At 57.0% G+C, this 19,703-nt stretch overlaps 1 protein-coding gene across 4 annotated transcripts in view; it reads right to left on the bottom strand.

The window, feature by feature from the left end:
- NFATC2 (nuclear factor of activated T cells 2) overlaps positions 1 to 19,703 on the bottom strand; it is a 137,283-nt gene that overhangs the window by 36,117 nt on the left and 81,463 nt on the right. For all 4 annotated transcript variants that reach the window (XM_036009969.1, XM_036009967.1, XM_028524854.2 and 1 more), the window contains exons 6-9: positions 15,644 to 15,784; positions 4,734 to 4,789; positions 4,223 to 4,349; positions 1,351 to 2,040 (exon numbers count right to left, since the gene is read on the bottom strand). In XM_036009969.1, coding sequence (XP_035865862.1) covers positions 1,351 to 2,040; positions 4,223 to 4,349; positions 4,734 to 4,789; positions 15,644 to 15,784 — 1,014 coding nt within the window. The remainder of the gene's footprint in view (positions 1 to 1,350; positions 2,041 to 4,222; positions 4,350 to 4,733; positions 4,790 to 15,643; positions 15,785 to 19,703) is intronic.

Here is a 19,703-nt window from a genome sequence, read left to right on the forward strand (position 1 = left end):
CCGGGGGTCATTTGTTCAAGACCGGACTGCACGTGGACCTGCCTTTCAAAACCGAGCCCGGTGACCCTGCTCCGGCCTGTGTCTGATTATTCAGGATTAGACGGGTCAATTATTAATGCAGCAAAACCCCGAGGTCAACCGTGCTAGGCATGTGGGGTGGTCTGACCCCCCAAGCCGAAGTGGCCCGGAGATCTTTGCTTGATGCATTTGGGGGAAGTTTTTGATAGCTTCCCTAGCGAGAAGACGTGGAAACTACTAGAAGTCGCAGTGCCCCAGACAACCCTCGTCACCGACACCTTGCAGGAAGTAGAAGTCAGCGGTCCCTGAGCAAGCACCAAGAACAATTCCCACCCCTGGAGGGCCTGATATCCAGCACCTGGTCTTTATGATAACTCTTGTGGCCTTACTTCCTACTCTCCAGCTAGGTTCCTGAGAGCAAATTTTCCTAAATAATTGAGCTTTTGGGTGCATCAGACGTTACTATCTCTAAAAATGTGAGGAGGGAGCTGTGGGGGGCAGCCAGCAGCACGGGTTTTCCTCCTCCCACAAAGAAACCCCAACCACCTGTTTTCCTGTGTCTGGAGCCCCCAGGGGAAGGCACCTGGCTGACCCCAGGAGGGTGTCACAGACCAGTGTCACCTACCCAGCCACTCCAACAAGACTACCCTCCAGCTGGGCCCCCGCTAACACATGCAGGCACCTACAGGCTCACACAGAGCCGCCCCCACACTTGTCCCGGGCCCACCCACCCCGTCAGCTGGGCTCACCACAGCGGAAGCCCGCTGTTCCCCTCCCATCAATGCGCCCCTCTGTTCCCCGAGCGCACGGCGGAGAGGTGCCCGCAGCCTGCCCGCCAGCCCCCATTCATGCTCCCTTCTCATAGAGCCCCTTTTCAGCGAGCGTGCTCCTTCCCTGTGCTCCACGCCCCCCCAAACACACAAAAGAGGGTTATAAAGTGGGTTTTTTTCTCTACAGGAATAAAAGGTTAGCTTTCCTTCCTTTTGGTTTTCCTATCCTTGGTCTAAATTTGGCAAATGGAAAGCGAGTGGAAGCAGTGAAACTGACCCAGTTCATGACCCTGGGGGACACTCCTGTGACCAGAACATTTGCTCTTTCTTTTACAATGCTGGTGGGGGGGCACCTATAATTCTTACCACCCACCCCAAAAGTCCTGCTGGGAAATAACTCATGCACAGGCTCGGGTAAGGCCCTAAGGGTCATCTTATGCAACCCCTTCAATCACGGAAGGGGTAAAGGCCCGAAGGGGTAAAGGAGACACCCAGGCCACCCACGACCGGGGCAAGTTTCAGGCGCGGTCCTCGCGGGCTATAAGAAACACGGGCATCTTACCGTCATCCAGGTAGGTCTGATCCAGGTTCTGCTCCTGTTTAATTGTCACTCCTGCAGGCAATACTTCCTTTTGGTCACTGACCGGGGGTCCGTTTTTGGCGGCTCTTTGGCTTGTGGCGTTCTGCTGTTGAATGACCGTGGGGTAGGAGCCCGGGCTCAGCCTCTGACCTTGACTGACGGGGGGCGGGCCGGGCCTGGCGGTGCCGGGTGCGAAATTCTCGCAGTACATGATGTGCTGGAACTCCTGGTGGCTCCCGCAGCGCAGCTGCTGGTTGGTCGGCGAGTAGTGGATCACCGGCGAGGCCTGCTGGTTGGCCGGCGAGGAGTGCAGCAGGGCCGAGCCTTGGCCTTGGGAGCCGGTGTGCACCAGCACGGAGCGGTGGGCGTCCGAGAGGGACAGGGGGGTCGTCATCAGGGCCGGCTGCTGGTAGCCCAGCAGGCTGGGGCTCAGGCTCTTGCTCCGTTGGTACAGGACAGCCGCCGGGTTCTGCTGCTGGTAGCGGGCGTCGGGCGACGAGAGCCCTGAGCGGAACTGCTGGCAGGGGGCCATGGTGGCCACGAGGCAGGAGGGGGACTCGGCCACCCTGGGGTGCTGTGGGTAATAAGGCTGACTCCCCAGGCCCCCGTGGCCGGGACTGCAGATCAAGGTGGGGTCATATTCATCTGTGGGCTCTGTCTTGATGGCTGGGACTGCGAGAAAAGCACACGGGGCGCACCGTTCTTAGTGAGCCGCAGACACGCGTGCAGAGGCCTAGCCGCCCGAAGGTGGGAACGCGGCCGTGGGCGTGAAACAGGTGCATCAAACAGTTGGGCTCTGTCATCTGTTAGCCTTGGGCAAGAGGCTCCCTGTACAACGGTCGTGGGTCAGAAACCTAACCCCGGGCCACGGTTTTGAGCTACGGGTCTTTCCAAGAGTGGCAAGATGGTCTGTGAGTGGCAGTTCCGTCTCAGCCCTGAGACGTCTCTGGCCTCCTTCCCCAGGAGGAGAGCTCAGAGAAGAACGCTTGATTTAAAATCATGCCTCCCCCCCTCCCTCTGCCCTACCAGGTTCCGTCCCCCTCGCCAGCTTGTCCTTCACGACGCTTGTCACGCCCTGAAATATTCTGCATACTTGACTGCTCCTTTATCAGAACACCCCCCACTAGACTGTCATCTCCTCCGAGGGACAGTTTTTCTCTTTCCTTTGGCCTGTTCTGTTCACTGCTGGGCCCCCGACACCTAAAACGGTGCCTGGATCTTAACTGACACCCGGATATTCGGCGGATAAGAATGGGGACCGTCAGCCTCCTCGGTCCTACAGTACTTTGGGGGAGGGAGACCCGCTGGCCTGTGCCTCCGTTCCCCCACCTGCTACTCGGCAGGAACAAGCGCTCTCACCCCGGGGGGCTGCTGAGGGGGTTAAGTGAGCTGCGGGCGCCAAGCCCTAAGCACGGGGACCGGCACCCAGCCAGTGCTCCATGCCTGCTCCTGTTGCTATTATCTTACGACCGCTCTCAGCGGTGCCCTGGCCGCTGTCCTCTCTCCCTGCCTAGGAGGGCCACCAGAATCTCTCCTTCTCCGACATCCAGTCCCAGGCGCTGAGCAGCCAGCTTTGTTTTCACCGGATTAAATGAATCGGTGATGGGACAGCACTCCGGTCGGGCTCCCCTCCCCCCAGGGCTGGGGGCTGGAGGCGGCCAGGAGGTTAAGCACCCGAAGCAAAAATGCAGCTTTGACACCGACCATGGAAATCATTTCCCAAGGTGCCATTCAGAGACCATCCTCTCCATCCCCGGCCCGACGGGGGCACGGAGTTCTCCCCGGGGCCATGAGGGGACAGGCGCGTGCCCACCGGGCCCAGGGAGGCCTCAGCGCCGCAGAAGCGAGGGGAGAATGGCAGGAAAGGTGACTGAGACCCTCGGCATTAGGAGGAGCTGTGGCGGTGCAGCCAACAGCCTTCCTGGAGACTGTCTCCGCAGTTTCAGGTCCCATTGGGACGTTGCCCCTCACGGCGTGTCATGTCTGTTCACGGCTGGAGCAGACAAACCTGTGGGCACACCGCACCTACGCCAAGCCCCCCCCCAAGGCCAGGCTCTCAGGACCACCCTCAGGTTCATGCTTCGTGCAGCCCAGAGACTCCCTGTGAAACGGCCACAGGACAGAAATTGTGCCCCGGGTGATGCCGTCACATTACAGGTCTCCAACCCGGCAAAGGCGGCCCCCCGGCCGGCCTGCCTCCAGCCTTGGGCAGCTCCAGCCGGTCTCTGCAGCCGTAACCACCGTACTCTGGCGTGTGGACAACACCGATACAACTGATCACCCGGGTCCCCTCTGTCAGGGCACCCGCTCCTCAAGGGCAGGGCTTTGTATCTGTCTCGTTCACTGCTGGGCCTCAAGCTCTGGACAGTCCCGGATACTCAAGATATTTTCGGGACAAAATGGATGAATGAAACACGGCACTTGTCACCCTGCATGGGACTGCGGTGCTTTGTGGGAACGAGCCCTCCGGGCCAGTTATGCACCCAGGAACTCCGCTTGGCTCCAGGGTGACTGCCCACAGCGGGGTCACCCACACAGTGCGCAGGCTCCAGGAACTCGGCACCTCTGCCCTCGTCACGATTAAATCTGAGACGGGGCAGGAGCCGCCGGCTCCGCCACCTTCTGCTGAACCAGTCCGCACGCGCCTCTCCCAGAGGAAAGCACTAATGACAACGGCAGCTGGTATCATCGATGTCAGCTCACCGTCTGTTTACTGCGCTAAGCACTGTCCATGCAGTTGATCTCGGTCACTCTTTTGAGGAAGGTGCCACGTGACAGATGGGCAAACAGAGAGGCCGAGTCACCAGCCCACGGTCCCCTCCCCGCCCAGGGGCCCTCGGGGGGAGCCCCTCACCTGGGTGGTAGGTAAAGTGCTGAGGCTGACTTCGCTTCCTCTTCCCGTTGATGACGTAGAAGTTCACCTTCACCGACGTGCGGATGTGCTTGTTCCGATACTCGGGGATCTCGACGAACAGCATGTTCTGGAAGGAAGGGGCGGTCATCAACGTCCCTGCGACGACACCTGAACTCCCATCTGAGGCCCCGAGCACGTGCAGCCGGCCCATGTGCCACACGGAATCGTGCCACGTTCCACACACTTACAGGTGGCACTCTATTCGAGGGGAATCTGGCTTGCGGGCCGCAGCAAAGAAAGAACTGCCACTTACGCTACCAGTGTCTATTAAGGTGTCACCATGCCCGATCACAGGGCCCTGCGCTCAGGGGGTGTTTAACTCATTCCTCGACTCAATACCTGCTGAGGCCCCTAGGGCCAAAGCACTGGGGCTTTGGTGGAGGAAAGAAGGGGCGAAGAGAACACAGGGGAGGTGGGCCAGGGCACTCGGGCCTCTGGGGCGGGCGCTTACAGGCTGGCTCTTGTCCTTGTCCACCGTGGCCTCCATCTCCCAGATCTGCTGCCCGTCTGGAAAGAGGAAAAAATGACAGACCTTGTCGGAACTGCCCGACACCCAAGACTTGAGGCAAACACGCACCGACGTCTGTTTATCTCGGGTTTTGCACGGTAGCATTTCAGTAAGGCGTCCGGGGGAGTGTTACGTAGGTATACATGAGCACATACGTGTTTTTATTTTCCTACGCGTGTATTTCTTTTTGCAGAGGAAACACGTGTCAATGGCAGAGAACAATAGCAAATAAGGGGCAAAACTGCCCAGCATGCCATTGCCACCATCTTTTTCTCCACATCTGAACGCCTATCTTTTGCTCTTTAAGAAAATAAAAGCAGCGTTGTTACACATTGTACTCCACTACAGGCCGTGTTCAACCGAAGGCCATTTCTGAAATGCCCCGTGAGAGGTCCCTGGCTGTCTGGGAGCACAGGTGGCTCCCACAGCCTGTCCCCGAGACGTCCTGGCCTGTGAGTCACGGTGGGGGGTTGGGGGGAATGGAGACACAGGAGCCCACCCTCCGCCTCTCAGCCAGCGGGCAGCCTGGGTCTCCCACGACTCACTCACTGCAGCGGCCGGCGGGCGGCTTTGCCCAGTAGGCCGCTCTCCCTCGCCGGAGCACAGCACCAGCTCCCCGGGTCGGGGCCGGCAACTCAGGCGGAAGGCAACTCCGCGTTTGCAAATGATAGATGTCTTTTGCTGAGCACCTACACTGGCCGCTGGGCAGTCTGGGGCTCAAACAAACCATCTCCCCCCGTGTTCCCCGGGTGTTTTGTGGGACGGCAGCTCTGAAGATTATTCAACGGGTTTACGAGAACAGGGAACAGGTTCTACAAGCTAAGAAGCATTTGGAAAACACCGAGCCCAAGTCAAAGGGGTTTCCCCGTCACGGGACTTCTCGGGGCCTTCAGCCTGCTCACGTGCAGCGTAGTTCTCCAACTGGCTGTGCGAGCTGGGGTAACGTACTTCACCTCCCTCTGCCCCTTGTCCGAAGCGTGGGGAAAACCACGGCACCTCTGCCCCACGGAGGGCATTCCTAGAACACGGACACCCAGCAGGAGACGGCCGGCAGGCACTGGCAAGCGGTGTTGTGAAGGCCCGGGGGACAGATTATGGAAATAGTGTCTTTTGAATTTTTTTTTTTTTTGCATAGGTTCCAAAGCATGGGAATAAAATATTGGAAAAAAGTCACAAGCATTTTTTAATAAAAAAATAACACAGGTTCTGGTGGTGATAAATGCTCCTGCCTGTGGGCCTGGGCTGGCAGTCACCTACAAAGGGACAGCGTCTAATGCGGGAGACAGGTGGCAGAGTGCCCGGCCTTCCTGGCTCTGGCCACTGTTATCTCAGTGTTGGGAGAGAGAGAAAGAACTCACGGGGATGAGAAATCAAAACCTAAACCAGGCGTTGAAGCCAAGGTCCCGTGTTCCTTGGCACCCACAGGCATCGGAGCCAAAGGGCAGCCTGGCTGTGCCTCTCAGGAGGGGCCTGCCCACCGTTCCCAACAAGCAGGTCCCCAGTGGGAAGTGCAAGCTCAGACTGCTGCCCTCAGCTTTGTGTGGCAATTGGAAGACACACACTCAAGGGGCTGGTCTCTGAGGGAAGTATGCTTTATTCCCAGTGCTAGGTGCCTGGCACGTAATAGATGCTCAGTAAACGCTGGCCATGAACACACCGGCCTCAAGACTCCCCAGTGCCCAGCCCACGGCCAGAGCTCAGGAGCTGTCTGGCTACTGAACCTCTTCAGCAAGAGGGACCCGACAAAGAGGAATCACTGAGCCCTGCTTGCAGACTCCTTTGGGCAACTGGCTGATGAGGAAGGGTGCTGGAATACGGGCGCAGACAAGGAGTCAAAAGGCACCCAGAGCAACTCAGCCCCGAGTGCTGTTTAAACCCCTCTCCCATCCTTCACTCGGGTCCGGGCCCCTGGGAAAGCCTGCCCGGAACGGAAGAGGCCCGGGAAGACCAAGTATGCTTCTGCTGCCCTGGGCAGGGATGAAATAAAGCACTCCGGCCTCTGGAGCAGATGTTCAGGCAAAGTTCCCCCGGCCTAAATTAACGGGGACCGGCAGCCAGCACGCCAAAGGCCCTTCCAAGTCTTACTCAGAGAGGAAGAGGGAAGAGCCAACTTCTCTGGGCAAAGAGGTTGGGTCTAGAGAAGATTTAGCAAGAGTCTGCAAGAAAAAAAAAAGGGGGGTAGGGGGCAGGCCTGGCTCAATGAACATCAGAGCCTTCTATGTCATTGGCTCCCGTCCAGACAAACCCGCCCTGAGAGCCAGCGGTGAGCAGGCTGGGGGCCCCCACACTTCAGCTGGGTTAATGGTTTCTCTCCGCAGGCAGCTCTGGGCCCCACGTTGGAGTCAGAGCCGAGTGTCAGGGAGCTGCGGGTGGCGCGTGGAGTCTGGAGTCGTGAGCAGTCGGCCCCGATGAGCCGGGACGCATGTGGGCACTCACAGGAGGAACCAGGGGGCCTTCGGGAGGAGGAGGGGCGGGGGGCGTGGATCTGTCCTCACTTGGGCTGCGAGCATGCCACTGGGCTCCAGGCAACAGGGAGGAGATCAAAACGTCAGTTCGGGTTAGGAGGCCGTGCCTGACACGTCCCAGTTCTGGCTTTTAAAAATTAGCTAAATGAAGATGGTGGAAGTCATTTCGGCTGCTTTGCAACAGCTAATGAGCAGGAAACGTGTACACCCTGGGTGCACAGACCGAAGGGGCCAAGCGGATTGGGGGCAGTCGGGAGGGTCCCCCTAGCTTAGCATTTCACGCACCTGAAAGGCACACGCCATCCAGTGAGAACCGCACGTGCTCAGTGAGATCTGAGAGGCTCTCGATCCCCAACCCCTCCCTCTCTCCCCCGTCCCACCTCGTTCTCCGGGGTCTCACCCCCTCCATTCCCCGCCTGGACAATGGTGGGGGCTGCTCGCTCACCTCCCAGTGCCCACTTATCCCCCCTGCCACCCCAAGTCCATTCTTCACCCAAATTGCAAGAACAATCTTTAAAATATGTCACACAGCCTGCCCACCCCTCACCCCCCACCAAAAAAAGTCTCCAATGGCTGTTCATTGCTGAGGGAGTAAAACCCAAGCTCCCCGCCGGCCCACAGGACCCAGCAGGAACCGCCCTCGCCGACCGAACGCACCCTGCACCGGCCGCCAGGGCCTGCTTGCGGCTCCTTGAACGGCCTAGCCCATCCCACCTGCGGCCACAGCACCGGGCAGTTCCTTCTGCCTGGGACATGCCTCCACATTCCGCCAGCTCGCTACCCCCTGCCTTGAAGGCTCTGTTCAAAGCCACTGCCTCAAGGAAGCCCTCCCTGACCACTCCCACCAAAGATGCCATACTGAACGAATAAAAATACAGGTCATCCAGTTAAATTTGAATTTCAGAAAATATACTTTTTTTTTTTTACTCCAAGTATGTCTCAAACTCTGTGCCATGGCCCGGGACATACTCCTACTAGAGAAAGCCATGGTTCACCTGAGATTTGTATCTAACCGAACATCCTATATCCCCCCCCACCTCAGGCCCTTTGCTCTGAGCCCATGACCTGCTTCCACTGTCCTCGCGGCACCTCCCCCAGCTCAACGTGACCTGCTTACAGGCACAGTTGAGACCGCCCACCTCCGGAGGGCGGGGACCTCACCTATCGTGTGTCCCTAGTACCCGGCACAGCGCCTGCACACCGTAAGCATTCAAAGAATGTCTGGGGACCAGCGATGGAAGCCTGGGGCCCCGTGAGCGAAGCAAGGCTAAAAGGGCATCGCTTGGTCATCTTACATCAAGGCCAGATGTCAGCTCATCTGTCATCCCACCCTGGGCACGGCGCCTCTTGGGGACGAGCTGTCATCGGTAGATGGCCCGCACCAGCCCTCCGCTGAGGAGCTGTGTCACCGCCAGGAAGCCGATCGACCTCATTCGCTGTGCGAGCTGGCCTCCCTGGCCATGAGGCGGGGCAGGGCCGGGCCAGGGGTCAAGCTCCCTCCTGCCCCGGCCGTGACAGCAGGAGTCCCAGGTCTGGGGTGACAGGAGGCAAGAGACCCACCAGCCAGGGGAGGACTCCTCTCCCAGTCAAGAAACCACACAGCCCTGCCTTCCTGACCCCGTGGTTATAAGTACACTGAGCCCCCAGGGGACGCATGGAAAGTCGGCTGACATTTTCCCAGCACCCACTGCAGGCTCGACACTCTGAGATCCCTGGTCCCTGATCCCTGTAGTACCACCATGCCCGCTTCCGAGGCAGGGCACGTGGGTCTCGAAGCGCAAAACATGGCGCTAACCCAGGCTCCAAGACAAGTCCGCCAATGACCCCAGACCCAGCTTGTTCACACCTTAAATATGCAGCCTCAGAAACGTAGAGAAGATCATAGAAAAGGGTGTGAGACAGCTAACTCACAGAAGACATGATGCTTTTTCTTGGGGGCGGGGGGAATTCTGACCTGCTAATTGCAAGTGACGCCATGGCCCGTTGACCCCAAGAAGAACCCTGGATGGTGGAGATGCTGGGGCCCAAGAGGACTCCCCTCTCTGTGACCTCTGTCCCGGTCCCCCGAACAGAACCAACTGAAGGATTCTTTCACTCCAGAGCCTGGTCTTACACGCAAGGGGCGGAAGTTCGGGCACACGTTCAGCTCTCGGAAAACGAGACCGTTTTCTCTGTCCCCAGTGGGGCTTCAGCGTGGGGATCTGGCCTCTGTCCTCGGAGACAAGCTTGGAGTCCCGGTCAGCTGCGAGCGGTGGGCTCCAGCCCAGGGGGCCAGGGACACGGCAGACATGAGTCACCCAGGGCAAAAGGGCTGCAGAGCCTTAGTCATGCCCCGGCCCAGCCCAGGTCTGACCTTTCCCAGAGGGAAGCCCCATCCAGAGGGTCCCCCACCTCCAGCCTATTGTTTCAGAAAGCGCCTCAACCAGGCGAACCCACAGAGACCCAACAGGTGGAAGGAGGCCGCACCTTCTCCAAGATGGCTCCATTTTTCCAGGCTACCCGTTCATGGAAAAATACTTAATTTAGCAAAGAAAAAAAAAAAAAGAAAATTTATTTTAAGCAAATGTGCTTCTATTTATTAAACGAAGCTCAAAATATAACCTTTGGGAACCTCCAAGTCATAAAGTGACTCACGTTAGGACACGATGACTCAGTGGGAGAGAGGGAATTCCACCGCCCACGCCTCTTCGCTAAAAAATCAATTTGCCCTCCCGACAGGTGATGGGAGCCTCCGCCGCCGGAGCGGGCCAAGAAAACCGTCCAACAAAACAAAACACCAGTTCCCTTCAAACAATTTGAGTTTCAGGGCTGAGTAAGCCGGTGCAGGCACGTGTCCAACCTACACCCCCGCAGGACAGGGAGCCAGGGAGCTACTTGGCGGGGACAGGGGGCCCCGAATTAAGAAAGATTTACCAGCTGAAAAATTCCAAAACTCTGTGTCATGTGGAGGAAGCTTCCAAAACATTGGACCCCACCCAGGCGCAGGGAGTCGCCCAAAGCCATGGCAACCTCGCTTCCGCTGCCACATCGCTTTTATTCCTGTGTCCTTAGATTTTTTCCTGTTTTGCAATGTTTTGCTGGGACCCCCGACTCCGCCTGGGGCCCGAGTGGCCGGGGGCCAGCCCGGAGTCAGGAACAGCCTGCCCTTCGCGGCATGAACTTCGCTGGAAAGGTTACACATTTTTTAAATTTCAGAGACTACACAAAGGCTTTTCAGCCATCACGGAGAACGGTAAATAGGAAATACGCTGGTGGCTCTGTTTGGCCTCTCTCTGCCCTCTCGCATGTGACGAGAGAGATTACTCGGGGGTTGATAGTACACGTTGCCTAGGATTCCAGCTCTATCGCCAGCTGTGGCCTCACCTGGGGCCCATGGCTTGACCTCCATGAGACTCAGGGATCTCATCTGTAAAGTGGAGATAATGCCACCCAGCTCCCAGGACCCGTGTGACAATGAAAAGAAATGATGCATCCATTCAGCAATACATATCTGAGCACCTACTGTGTGCCGGGGACCATTCTGGATGCTGCAGCCCCAGGAGCAAACGCCAAGGTGCCGACCTCCAGAAACTAAGAGCCTAGCACGGGGGACCAGACAATAAATGAGTGAATGAACAGACAGGATCGCTTGCGGAGTGCTAAGAGCCATCGAGAAAAACAGAGCAGGACAATGGGACAGGAGCTGACAGGCTGGAGTGGAGAATGACCAACTTCAAGGAGAGGCGGAGACTTGAAGGAACCCGTAGATGCAGCCTCGTGAAGGCAGACGAACATTTCAAGAAGAAAAAGCAACAGCCAAGGTCCCGAGACAGAAGCAGGCATGGGGTGTTTGGGGACAGGATGAAGCCACTGTCATGATACCGAGTGAGCAAGGGGCTAGTCAAAGGGGCAAGGACTGGGTCAGACCGGCTCTTGGAGTCCTGAAAATAATTAAGAGCTGTGATCAAAATAACAGAATAACCGTTATTATCACGGCTGCTATAAATAAGAGGTCCTCTTCCAAAACACCGAGAGCTTTTCTAACTGAAGGAACACCACGCTGCCCCTCTCCTACTGGTTTTCCACCGGGCTCCAGCCCGCCACCCTGCCGGAGTGGAAACCACCAACTCCATCCCGGGCCACGGCTATAAAAAGAAGGCCGGAGCCGGCGGTGCCAGTGACCCGCTGTGGGGGCTAAGATTAGCCCCGGAGGCCGTCACCTTCCCTTAATGTGAGAACCAGCTGGGGTTCCCCTGCCTTGGAAAACTTCAGCCGCTCCGCTCCACCCCGCCCCACAGCGCCTTCGCCGGCCAAGCTGTCCATGGAGATGGGAACAGGGATGCGTTTTGGAAAAAAGAGGTTGAGCAACAGGGATTCCCCCTGCTGAAGGCGGCCCTGCGCTGGGAGGCCGGCGCTCGGGGTCAGAAGAGCAGAGCCAGCTCCCTGCCCATGCAAGGCAAGTCCCTGTCTGTCACAGCCACCGGGAGCCTCGGGGCATCCCCCCCCCCCCCCCCCGAGAAGCCCACCACGCCTCGCCTAGGGGGTGCGGGGCATCCCAAATAGCCCTGCCTGCCTGCTGGCATCCACCCAGGAGCCACATTCAGCCGGGAGTCGTAGTTGCACGGGAACGGGTTTGAACTGCATCCCCTGGGCCCCAAGGACCCGCTGCAGAAGTCAGGGCCCTATCTCACCGCATAATGGTTCCACAGTCGGGGGCTCGGAGCCGCTGAAAGGCCTTTGGCCGAAGGAGCCTGGTTCTATGCTTCTTCGGAGCGGGACAGCCAACAGCCAAGGAGGCAGGCTCTGCGGTCAAACCCAACGCTTCCATGGGCTGTGTGACTGTCACTAAGTCACTCGCCCTCTCTGTGCCCGGTTTCTCATGAGTAAAATTCGGAGAGTGGTGGCTCCCCTGTAGGACTGTCATGCTCGGGACAAGGCCTGGCACACAGTTTATTATTGTTATGTTTGTCAACGTCTCTTGGTTCCATGAGCTAAAACCTTACTCATCGTCGTCTTTCCACAGGCCAAACAGAATGATAATAATAGAAGCTAACATTTCATGAGCATCCGCAGTGCGCCAAGCTCCTCCAGGAAGAGAGCCTAATCTGTGTGATCTCATTTAACCTTCTCATCTCTCCAGAGAAGTCAGTCATCTCCGTGTTACAGAGGGGCAGCGCTGGCTCCCAGAGGCGGAGTGGCTGACCTGGCCCCGGGACGCCAGAGCTACTCAACACAGAGCATGGACTTGAACCCGGCCGCCTGACCTCAGAGGCGGGGCCTGTAACCGCCACACCATGCAGCGCCCCCAAAGCTTGCCCAGCCCCCAGCCGAGGCCGGCGCCTGGGGCAGCCTGTGTCGAATGGGCAATGTATGTGGCCTGAGCTGTGGTCATGCTGGGGAGACCAGCGTGCACTAGGTACACGCTGCTTGTTTTTGCATTGAACCCCAGGAGGGTGAGGACTGTTACTATCTCGCTCTGCAGAGATGGAGGAGGAGGCCGAGGGAGGTCGACTGGACGGTGCTGGCTGTGATCTCGGGCGAGTCCCCTGCCTTCTCCTTTGCCGTCTGCCTCCCGCCGCTGGCAGGTTAGAGAAGACAACCGGTGGGAAGTGGCAGGCGAGGGCCCGCCCACTGAAGCGTCAATCACAGAGGGGCCCGCCCACTGGTGGTCAATCACAAGGAACTGTTGATATTCCTCATCTTGTTAATACGGCACTTCACAAAGCTGGAACAGGCGCTGAGTTTTCCGCCCTTTAAGAGGTGGACTGAAATTTCTTCAGAGGCCAAGAGAAGAAAAACTAGACAGTATATGCCCTTCATTCATTCATTCATTCATTCAACAAACACTTCACTGATCCCCTAAGTAGCTTCACAAGAACGTGAGCTCCCTGCGTGGTGGGAAGCTGGCTGGCTCCTCACTCCAGGGCATCTTGGTGGGACCTGGCCTCTGAGTCATCCCCTTATGGCCCCGTTGCCCCCCGCCCCACGGAAACCGCCACCCCGGGGAACAAGACCTCTGTCTATTACTAACCTTCCCCCTCCTCTCATAAGGCATTTTGAAGCGAACACTTCTGGCGCAAGTTGACAGAAGGCCAACAGGACGGTTTCCTGGTACAGGAGATGCATCGGCACCAAGGAGGCGAACTTCCTAGCTCTCTCCCGCTGCACAGCCCATCCTGATGCCCAGTCACCTCCCCGCGTGCAGACGGAGCCCAGCTCTCGTCTCCGCCCGGCACCGGCACCGGGAGGCCCCTCTCTTCCAGCCTCTGCCCGCTCACCGAAGCATTTCCCCGTGCCCCACAGCCTCCACCTCTGCGACCGGCTTGCTCCCTGTCTCCCCGGAGCCTCACAGATTCCCGCTGTAGAAAATACTGGACCCTGCTCCACCACCTGAAAAATACACCTCCCCCAGGACGCTTAAAAAGGGGCACGCCCCCTTGAATCCACCACGGCACGTGCAGAAACTAACCAAAACAAACAGCATCACCTCACACATCAAGCGCTTCCTATATACCAAGAGTTTCATAAGCACTGAACAAGTAACGAGCTCTTAATCTCTTGACCACCCTATGAGGAGGGACTGTCGTCGTCCTCACTATACAGATGAGGAACTTGCTGCCCAGAGACGGCGAGTCACTTGCGTAAGGTCACACAGCCAGAGGGTGGTGGAGCTGGGGGCTGAACACAAGCAGACTGGCTAAAGAGCAGGAGTGCTTATCTAGCTGACAAAATGAGCACAGAAGATGTTCTTCACTGAGTTACTCAGAACAGCACCGAGCTGGAAGCAGCCTCATGCCCAATGAAAGGGGAGTAGTTAAATAAAGTGTTGGGCAAACAGATAATAGAATGCAACGCCTACATTTCAACACCTGCATTCCTACCCCTCCCTGCACCACCACTGGCCGGCCACGCGCCTTTTAAACCACTCCCAAACCCACCTGTCAATCTCCAGCCCCCGCTGCCACGGCCTGACTTAATGCCTCTTGCGATTCCACCTCGGACAGCGCTTTCAAAGTGGCTGGTCACAGCATCCCTCCCAGGAGGAAGCTTTGCGTGAACTGGGAAGAGGCACCCCTCCCCCAGACACTGTGCTTCCTCCTGTAGGCAGGCAGCTGCCTTAGTAACAATAGGTCCCTGATGTGTGCAGTTTGAGGGGCAGCCCCCAGAGGAGGCGCCCTCGGGCCGTGCCCGGGCCCTGCAACTGGACCACCTACCTTCCTGTTAGTGTCTCTGGATCATCCCAAAGACAACAGACAAAGAATCGAACAGCAACACCCCCTGGAATTAACCTACTGAAATCATGTCCATTAGGGACAAGAACTAGGCCTAGCGTCCACAATGATAAATAACTGCATAGCCTGACATTTTTCCTCCTTCTGACCATTTTCTCTTGATCGCATCCTCGTGGGCACGACACACCACCAGCCCGTGCACGCGAGGGAGGACACCACATGGCCGATAAACAGAAACAGTCGACTTCTCAGAGGAAAGGAATGCAAAGGAAAAGGAAGTACCATTTCAGCAAATTTTTTAAATTTAAAAGATGGCACTTCTGGGGAGGAGGGGGACCGGTCCCGACACGTATCGGTGGGAGTTGCGGTCTGAGGATTTCCAGAGGGTGACTCAGCGATCTGCATGTAAAACCCTCAGCGTGACTCTCCAGGACCCCACTGCTGGGAATACCCCGGCAATAAGCAAGATGCACATCGAGATTCATGCCAAAAAGATTAATTAATCTTAAGATTAATCTTAATCTTTTCACAACACGATTTATAATAAAGATATAAGTAGCCAATGTTTTTATTATAAATCACAACACGATTTATAATAAAAATATAAGTAGCCAATGTTTATCGGCCTACAATATACCTGGTGCTGTTATAATTGTTTGACATGTAGTAACTTATCTAACCTTGTGATAACCCTCTTGTTACTATCATTCTAGACACGAAAAAATGGAAGCACAGAGAGGTTGGGTAATCTGTCTAAGGTCACACAGCAAGTAAGTAGCAGAGCCAGATGTAAACCCAGGATACCCAGGCCCAGAGCAGGCACACTTAAGCACCATGCTGTGTGCCTCTCTTCTTGATAATAGTAAAAAGTTGAAAACGTTTACCTCTTTATGTGAAAACAATAATTTAGAAAAGAGAATTGGGGGTGGGAGGGGCCAACCTCATCACCCCGTGAAAAGGCCAGCATCAGCTAAAACACAGTCTGGCACACTGGTGTAATGGTGAGAGCTGTGTCGGCATCAAAACCACGTGGGAAATGCATTGTGGGTGGGGAGAAAGGGCGGAGCGTGAACCTCTGTGCTAGGAGCCCTGCTCCCTGGTCAGTGCTGCCTAGAACCGAGAGACGGGCGCTCGTGTGCGGCGCCAGTGGACACACACAAGCCGCGAAGGCCCCGACCTGTGGTCTTCTCCGTGAACACGACTTTGGACTCGGCCGTGAAGTTCTGTCCGGTGAGAATCATCTGCTGGCCCCCATAGACCAGGCAGCTGTCGGTGTCCTGTCTTTCCACCATGGGCAGCTCGTGGGCGGAGCGCTGGGCTGCGGACAGAGGACAAGGAGTCACTGTGAGGACACTCGGGAGAGGCTTTCTCATTTCACGGTGACGGGCTGGGACACGCTCTGCCCACCCCCGTCACCTGCCGTCGTCGCTCAGCGGGGAACCGCCACCCCCGCCAACCGGACTGGGCAAATGGATGTTCTTGGAAGAGTGCTCCAAGTTATCTGGGCAAACTTTCGCCTAGACATTTTGTGTTCCTAAATCAAGGGACAGGGGCCTGTCCCCCTGACAGAGGGGAAGGTGAATGAGAGTTTGTTTCACTTTGAATAAGTGGCTGGGCAAACCGGCTTTCCACACAAGGCTGCCGTGGCCACACTGTGCTCCCTCCTTCTGCACTCCATGTCGGGCCACAGCTCGGGGACTCACAAGTGCGGCACGTGGGGACCCAGTTCCTGAAGGGTGTAGCTATGACCACTTTGAGATCCGCTCGCACTTCTGGGCTCGGTCTTCCCGACACCCCTGACCGGCCCCCACCCACACTCAGACCTTGAGCCCGGGAACTCCCCTTACTCATGCTGCCCCAGCCGACAGAGGTGTCCAGAATGTTGGCATCTCTGGGCCACACTGGGAGAAAGAATTGTCTTGGGCCACACATTAAATACATCACAACACGTAATCACACACACACAAAAATCTCACAATGTTTTATGTAAATTTACAGTTTTGCATTGATCCGCATTCATAGTAGCCACCCTGAGCTAGATGCGGCCCGTGGGCCGCCGGTTGGACACCCCCGTTAGAATGTTCTGTCAATCACACGCAGCACACTCCTCACTCCCATCCTGGAGGGAGTGTACTCGCAAGTGCCTCTCTCTGGAAGGTTCCTCCCTGATGACCCGCACGGCTCCCTTCCTCGCTTCTTGCAGGCTTCTCTTCACCACCACAGAAAGGCTGCCTTACCCTAGCCCTTCCACCCTCCTCCCCCGCAGTGGAAACAGTGGTTTCCTGTCCGTCTGTCTGTCTGTCTGTGTGTCTCTCCCTCTCTTGCCTTTATCCTGCTTTACCCTCATTTGTTTTCTCCAAAGAACTTCCCACTCACAGGCACACAACACGCAGTGTTACTGGTTTAGGTCTGTCTCTCCCCCCACTAGAACCCAAGCCCCGGGGCGGGGGGTGGGGCAGATGGCCTTTGCTTTGTGTACTACTGTGAGCCCAGGGCTAGGAGCAGTGCCTAGGATTTGGTAGGAGGTGCTTGGGAATAAAGGAAGGAGGGAGGAAAGGATGGAGAGAGGGAGGGAGAGAGGGAGGGGGGGAAGGATGGATGGATGAACAGATGGATGGATGGATAAAAAAATGGATGGATGGATAAAAAAATGGATGGATGGATGGATGGATGGGGTTAGATATGAATACATCCCAGCACATCTCGGTGCACAGATCTGTGTATCTCTCCGCCTCTATATTCTCATCTGCGTCTGCAAGAATGAAAGCTGGAAGGATGGGTGGGCCTATGCTGAGCTCTTTGCTGCCATGATATGCTTGAATGCTCCCAGCAGCCTTCTGAGGAAGGAAGTATTGAGATTAGGCCCGTTTGAGATTTAAAATTCATGCACATCTGACTGGGGAGAAAATGAAAGCTGAGAGCGGTCAGGTCACCCCGTGGCCAAGGTCATGTGGCAAGGCTGAGATGGGAACCTCAAAAGCTGAGCGCCCCATTCCTTTGCCACCCTAGCCAGGCTCTGGGTCCTTCCTACGGGAAATAGAGACTCTCCAGCCCCCCTCTCCGGGCGGGGTGGGAAGTGGGTCCCAGCCAGCATAAGGGGTCCATCTGCTCGGGCCTCGCCTTGGCAGCGTGGGCTGGAGGGGCCGGCCCTCCCGCCGGTGAGTCAGCCCGAGCTCCTGGCCTTCCTCCCGGAGCCCAAGAACCGGGCGGAGGGCCAGCCCTTTCCGTGCCAGGGGCCGGCCGACCTCCCCATCCGGGAGCCGGGGCGGCAGCCGCGGGAGGCCCGAGGCCCAAACCTCACCCTCCTCTCCTGGCCCGCCTGCACCTCCAGGTGGCGAGTACCCCCTCCCTCTGCCCCGAGCTCCGCTGAAACCGGCTCCTTCAGGAGCAACCGTGCACTTGGCAGCATTTAAGGAATCTGCTGAGGACCAGCCAGAGGCTCCCAGACACTTCACTGGGAGCTGGGAACCCGACAGCCCACGATGACCCACCCCCCGCCAGGCCCCGTCCTGCTGGGCCCCCGATCTCTGTTCCCAGGGCCCAGCCAGCCAGCCCTGTGCCAGGGGGCCGCCAGTTAGGAGCATGTATTGAAAAGGCCTGTCCACAGAAGCTAATTTCTCCCATATGGGCCGGGTTATTAATCCTTTCTTTTAATATACACATTTTGTATGACTTCCTAATTGCGCTGCGGCAAATGGAAGTTTATTAGCAGTAAAAACAACAAAAAAAAACAAACAAAAAAACCCAGCGGTCACATCTCCTACAAAAGCAGGTCCTGGCTTTTAAGCTCTGCCTTTGATGAGTTTGGGGGGTGGGGGGGGGCGAGAACTGGCAGCTGCGGCCCCAGGGATGGGTGGGGAGGCGGGAAGAGCCATCTGTCCCATTCTGCAGGTGGAAAGCCTGAGTCATCGCTACTGGGCAAGCTGGCCAGGGGCTCCCAGCCGGCCAGGCCAGGCCAGGGGCTGGACGTGGCCGTGAGCTCTGGGCGCTGGGAGGGAGGCTGGCCTGGCCAGCTGTGCTGTGAATCACTGCGCGTTGCTGTGAACACAACTTGATTTCCTAAAGCAAAAGCAACTTCCCCGAGGCTCCCTTCAAGGCCAAGCACTTTCAAGCAACCAACCGACGGTCTCCTCGCCCAATGTGCACTTCCCACCCCTTCTCCGCACCTGAAGGAAAACTACCTTTTTACACGGAAATTAAAAAGAGAACCACGTGAGGCCGGTCCGGCTCCTGAGAGCTTCTGCACGCACTCCAGCCTTGCAGCTCACAACGCGGGTGGGGAGCCTCCGCAACGAAGGGGGCCCGTTAGAGGTGGGGGGCCCGTTAGAGGTGGGGAGCCCGTTAGAGGTGGGGAGCCTGGGGCCCCACCCAGACCTCTCGGCCCAAACCTGCAGCTGCACGAGGCATCCGGGCAATGCCCGTGAGCTAAGTTTGAGAAGTGTCGCTTGGCTCAGGCTGCCCATGCCCATCAGCTAGGGAGCCGAAAACTGCGGGTGCCCCCAGGCCCCCATCCTAGAGCAGCGTTTCTCAGCACAGAACGGTCTAGGTGCAGGATTTGGTAGGGGTGCTGGGGAGGAAAGGAGGGAGGGAGGGAGAGCTGTCACCCTGTGAGCGCGGTGAGAGGGACCGCCTGTAGACACGTGCAGGTGGTCAGTGCTCATTTGGTCAAACCTCTGGTACCCACAGCCCAAATGTCCGGCCACGGACAGACACGTAAACAAAAGGCGGTCTGCCATACAGAACATTACTCAGCCACTAAAGGAATGAAGTGCTGACACAGGCCACAACGTGGATGAACCTTGAACACGTTACGTGCCCTGGCCGGGTGGCTCAGTTGACCGGAGCATCGTCCTGTACATAAAACATAAAAAGGCTACAGGTTCGATCCCCAGTCAGGGCACATGTCTAGGTTGCAGGTTCGATCCCCAGTTGGGGCACAGACGGAAGGCAACCAACTGATGTTTCTCCCTCTTCCTCTCTTTCCCTTCCTTGCTCTCTAAAATCAATAAACATATTCTCCAGCGAGGATAAACAAAAAAAATTTTTTTTTAAAGTTACCCTGAGTGGCAGAAGCCAGACACGAAAGGGCACATATAATGTGACCCCATTCAAACGAAATGTTCAGAGTAGGCAAACCCACAGAGGCAGAGGCGGACTGGTGGCCGCCAGGTCAGGGGAGTGCCTGCCGATGGGCGTGGGGTTTCTGCAGGGAGGGGGTCGAAAGTCCGGAGACTAGA

The sequence above is a fragment of the Phyllostomus discolor genome, chromosome 9, assembly GCF_004126475.2.
Source record: "Phyllostomus discolor isolate MPI-MPIP mPhyDis1 chromosome 9, mPhyDis1.pri.v3, whole genome shotgun sequence".
NCBI classification, from domain to species: Eukaryota; Metazoa; Chordata; class Mammalia; order Chiroptera; family Phyllostomidae; genus Phyllostomus; species Phyllostomus discolor.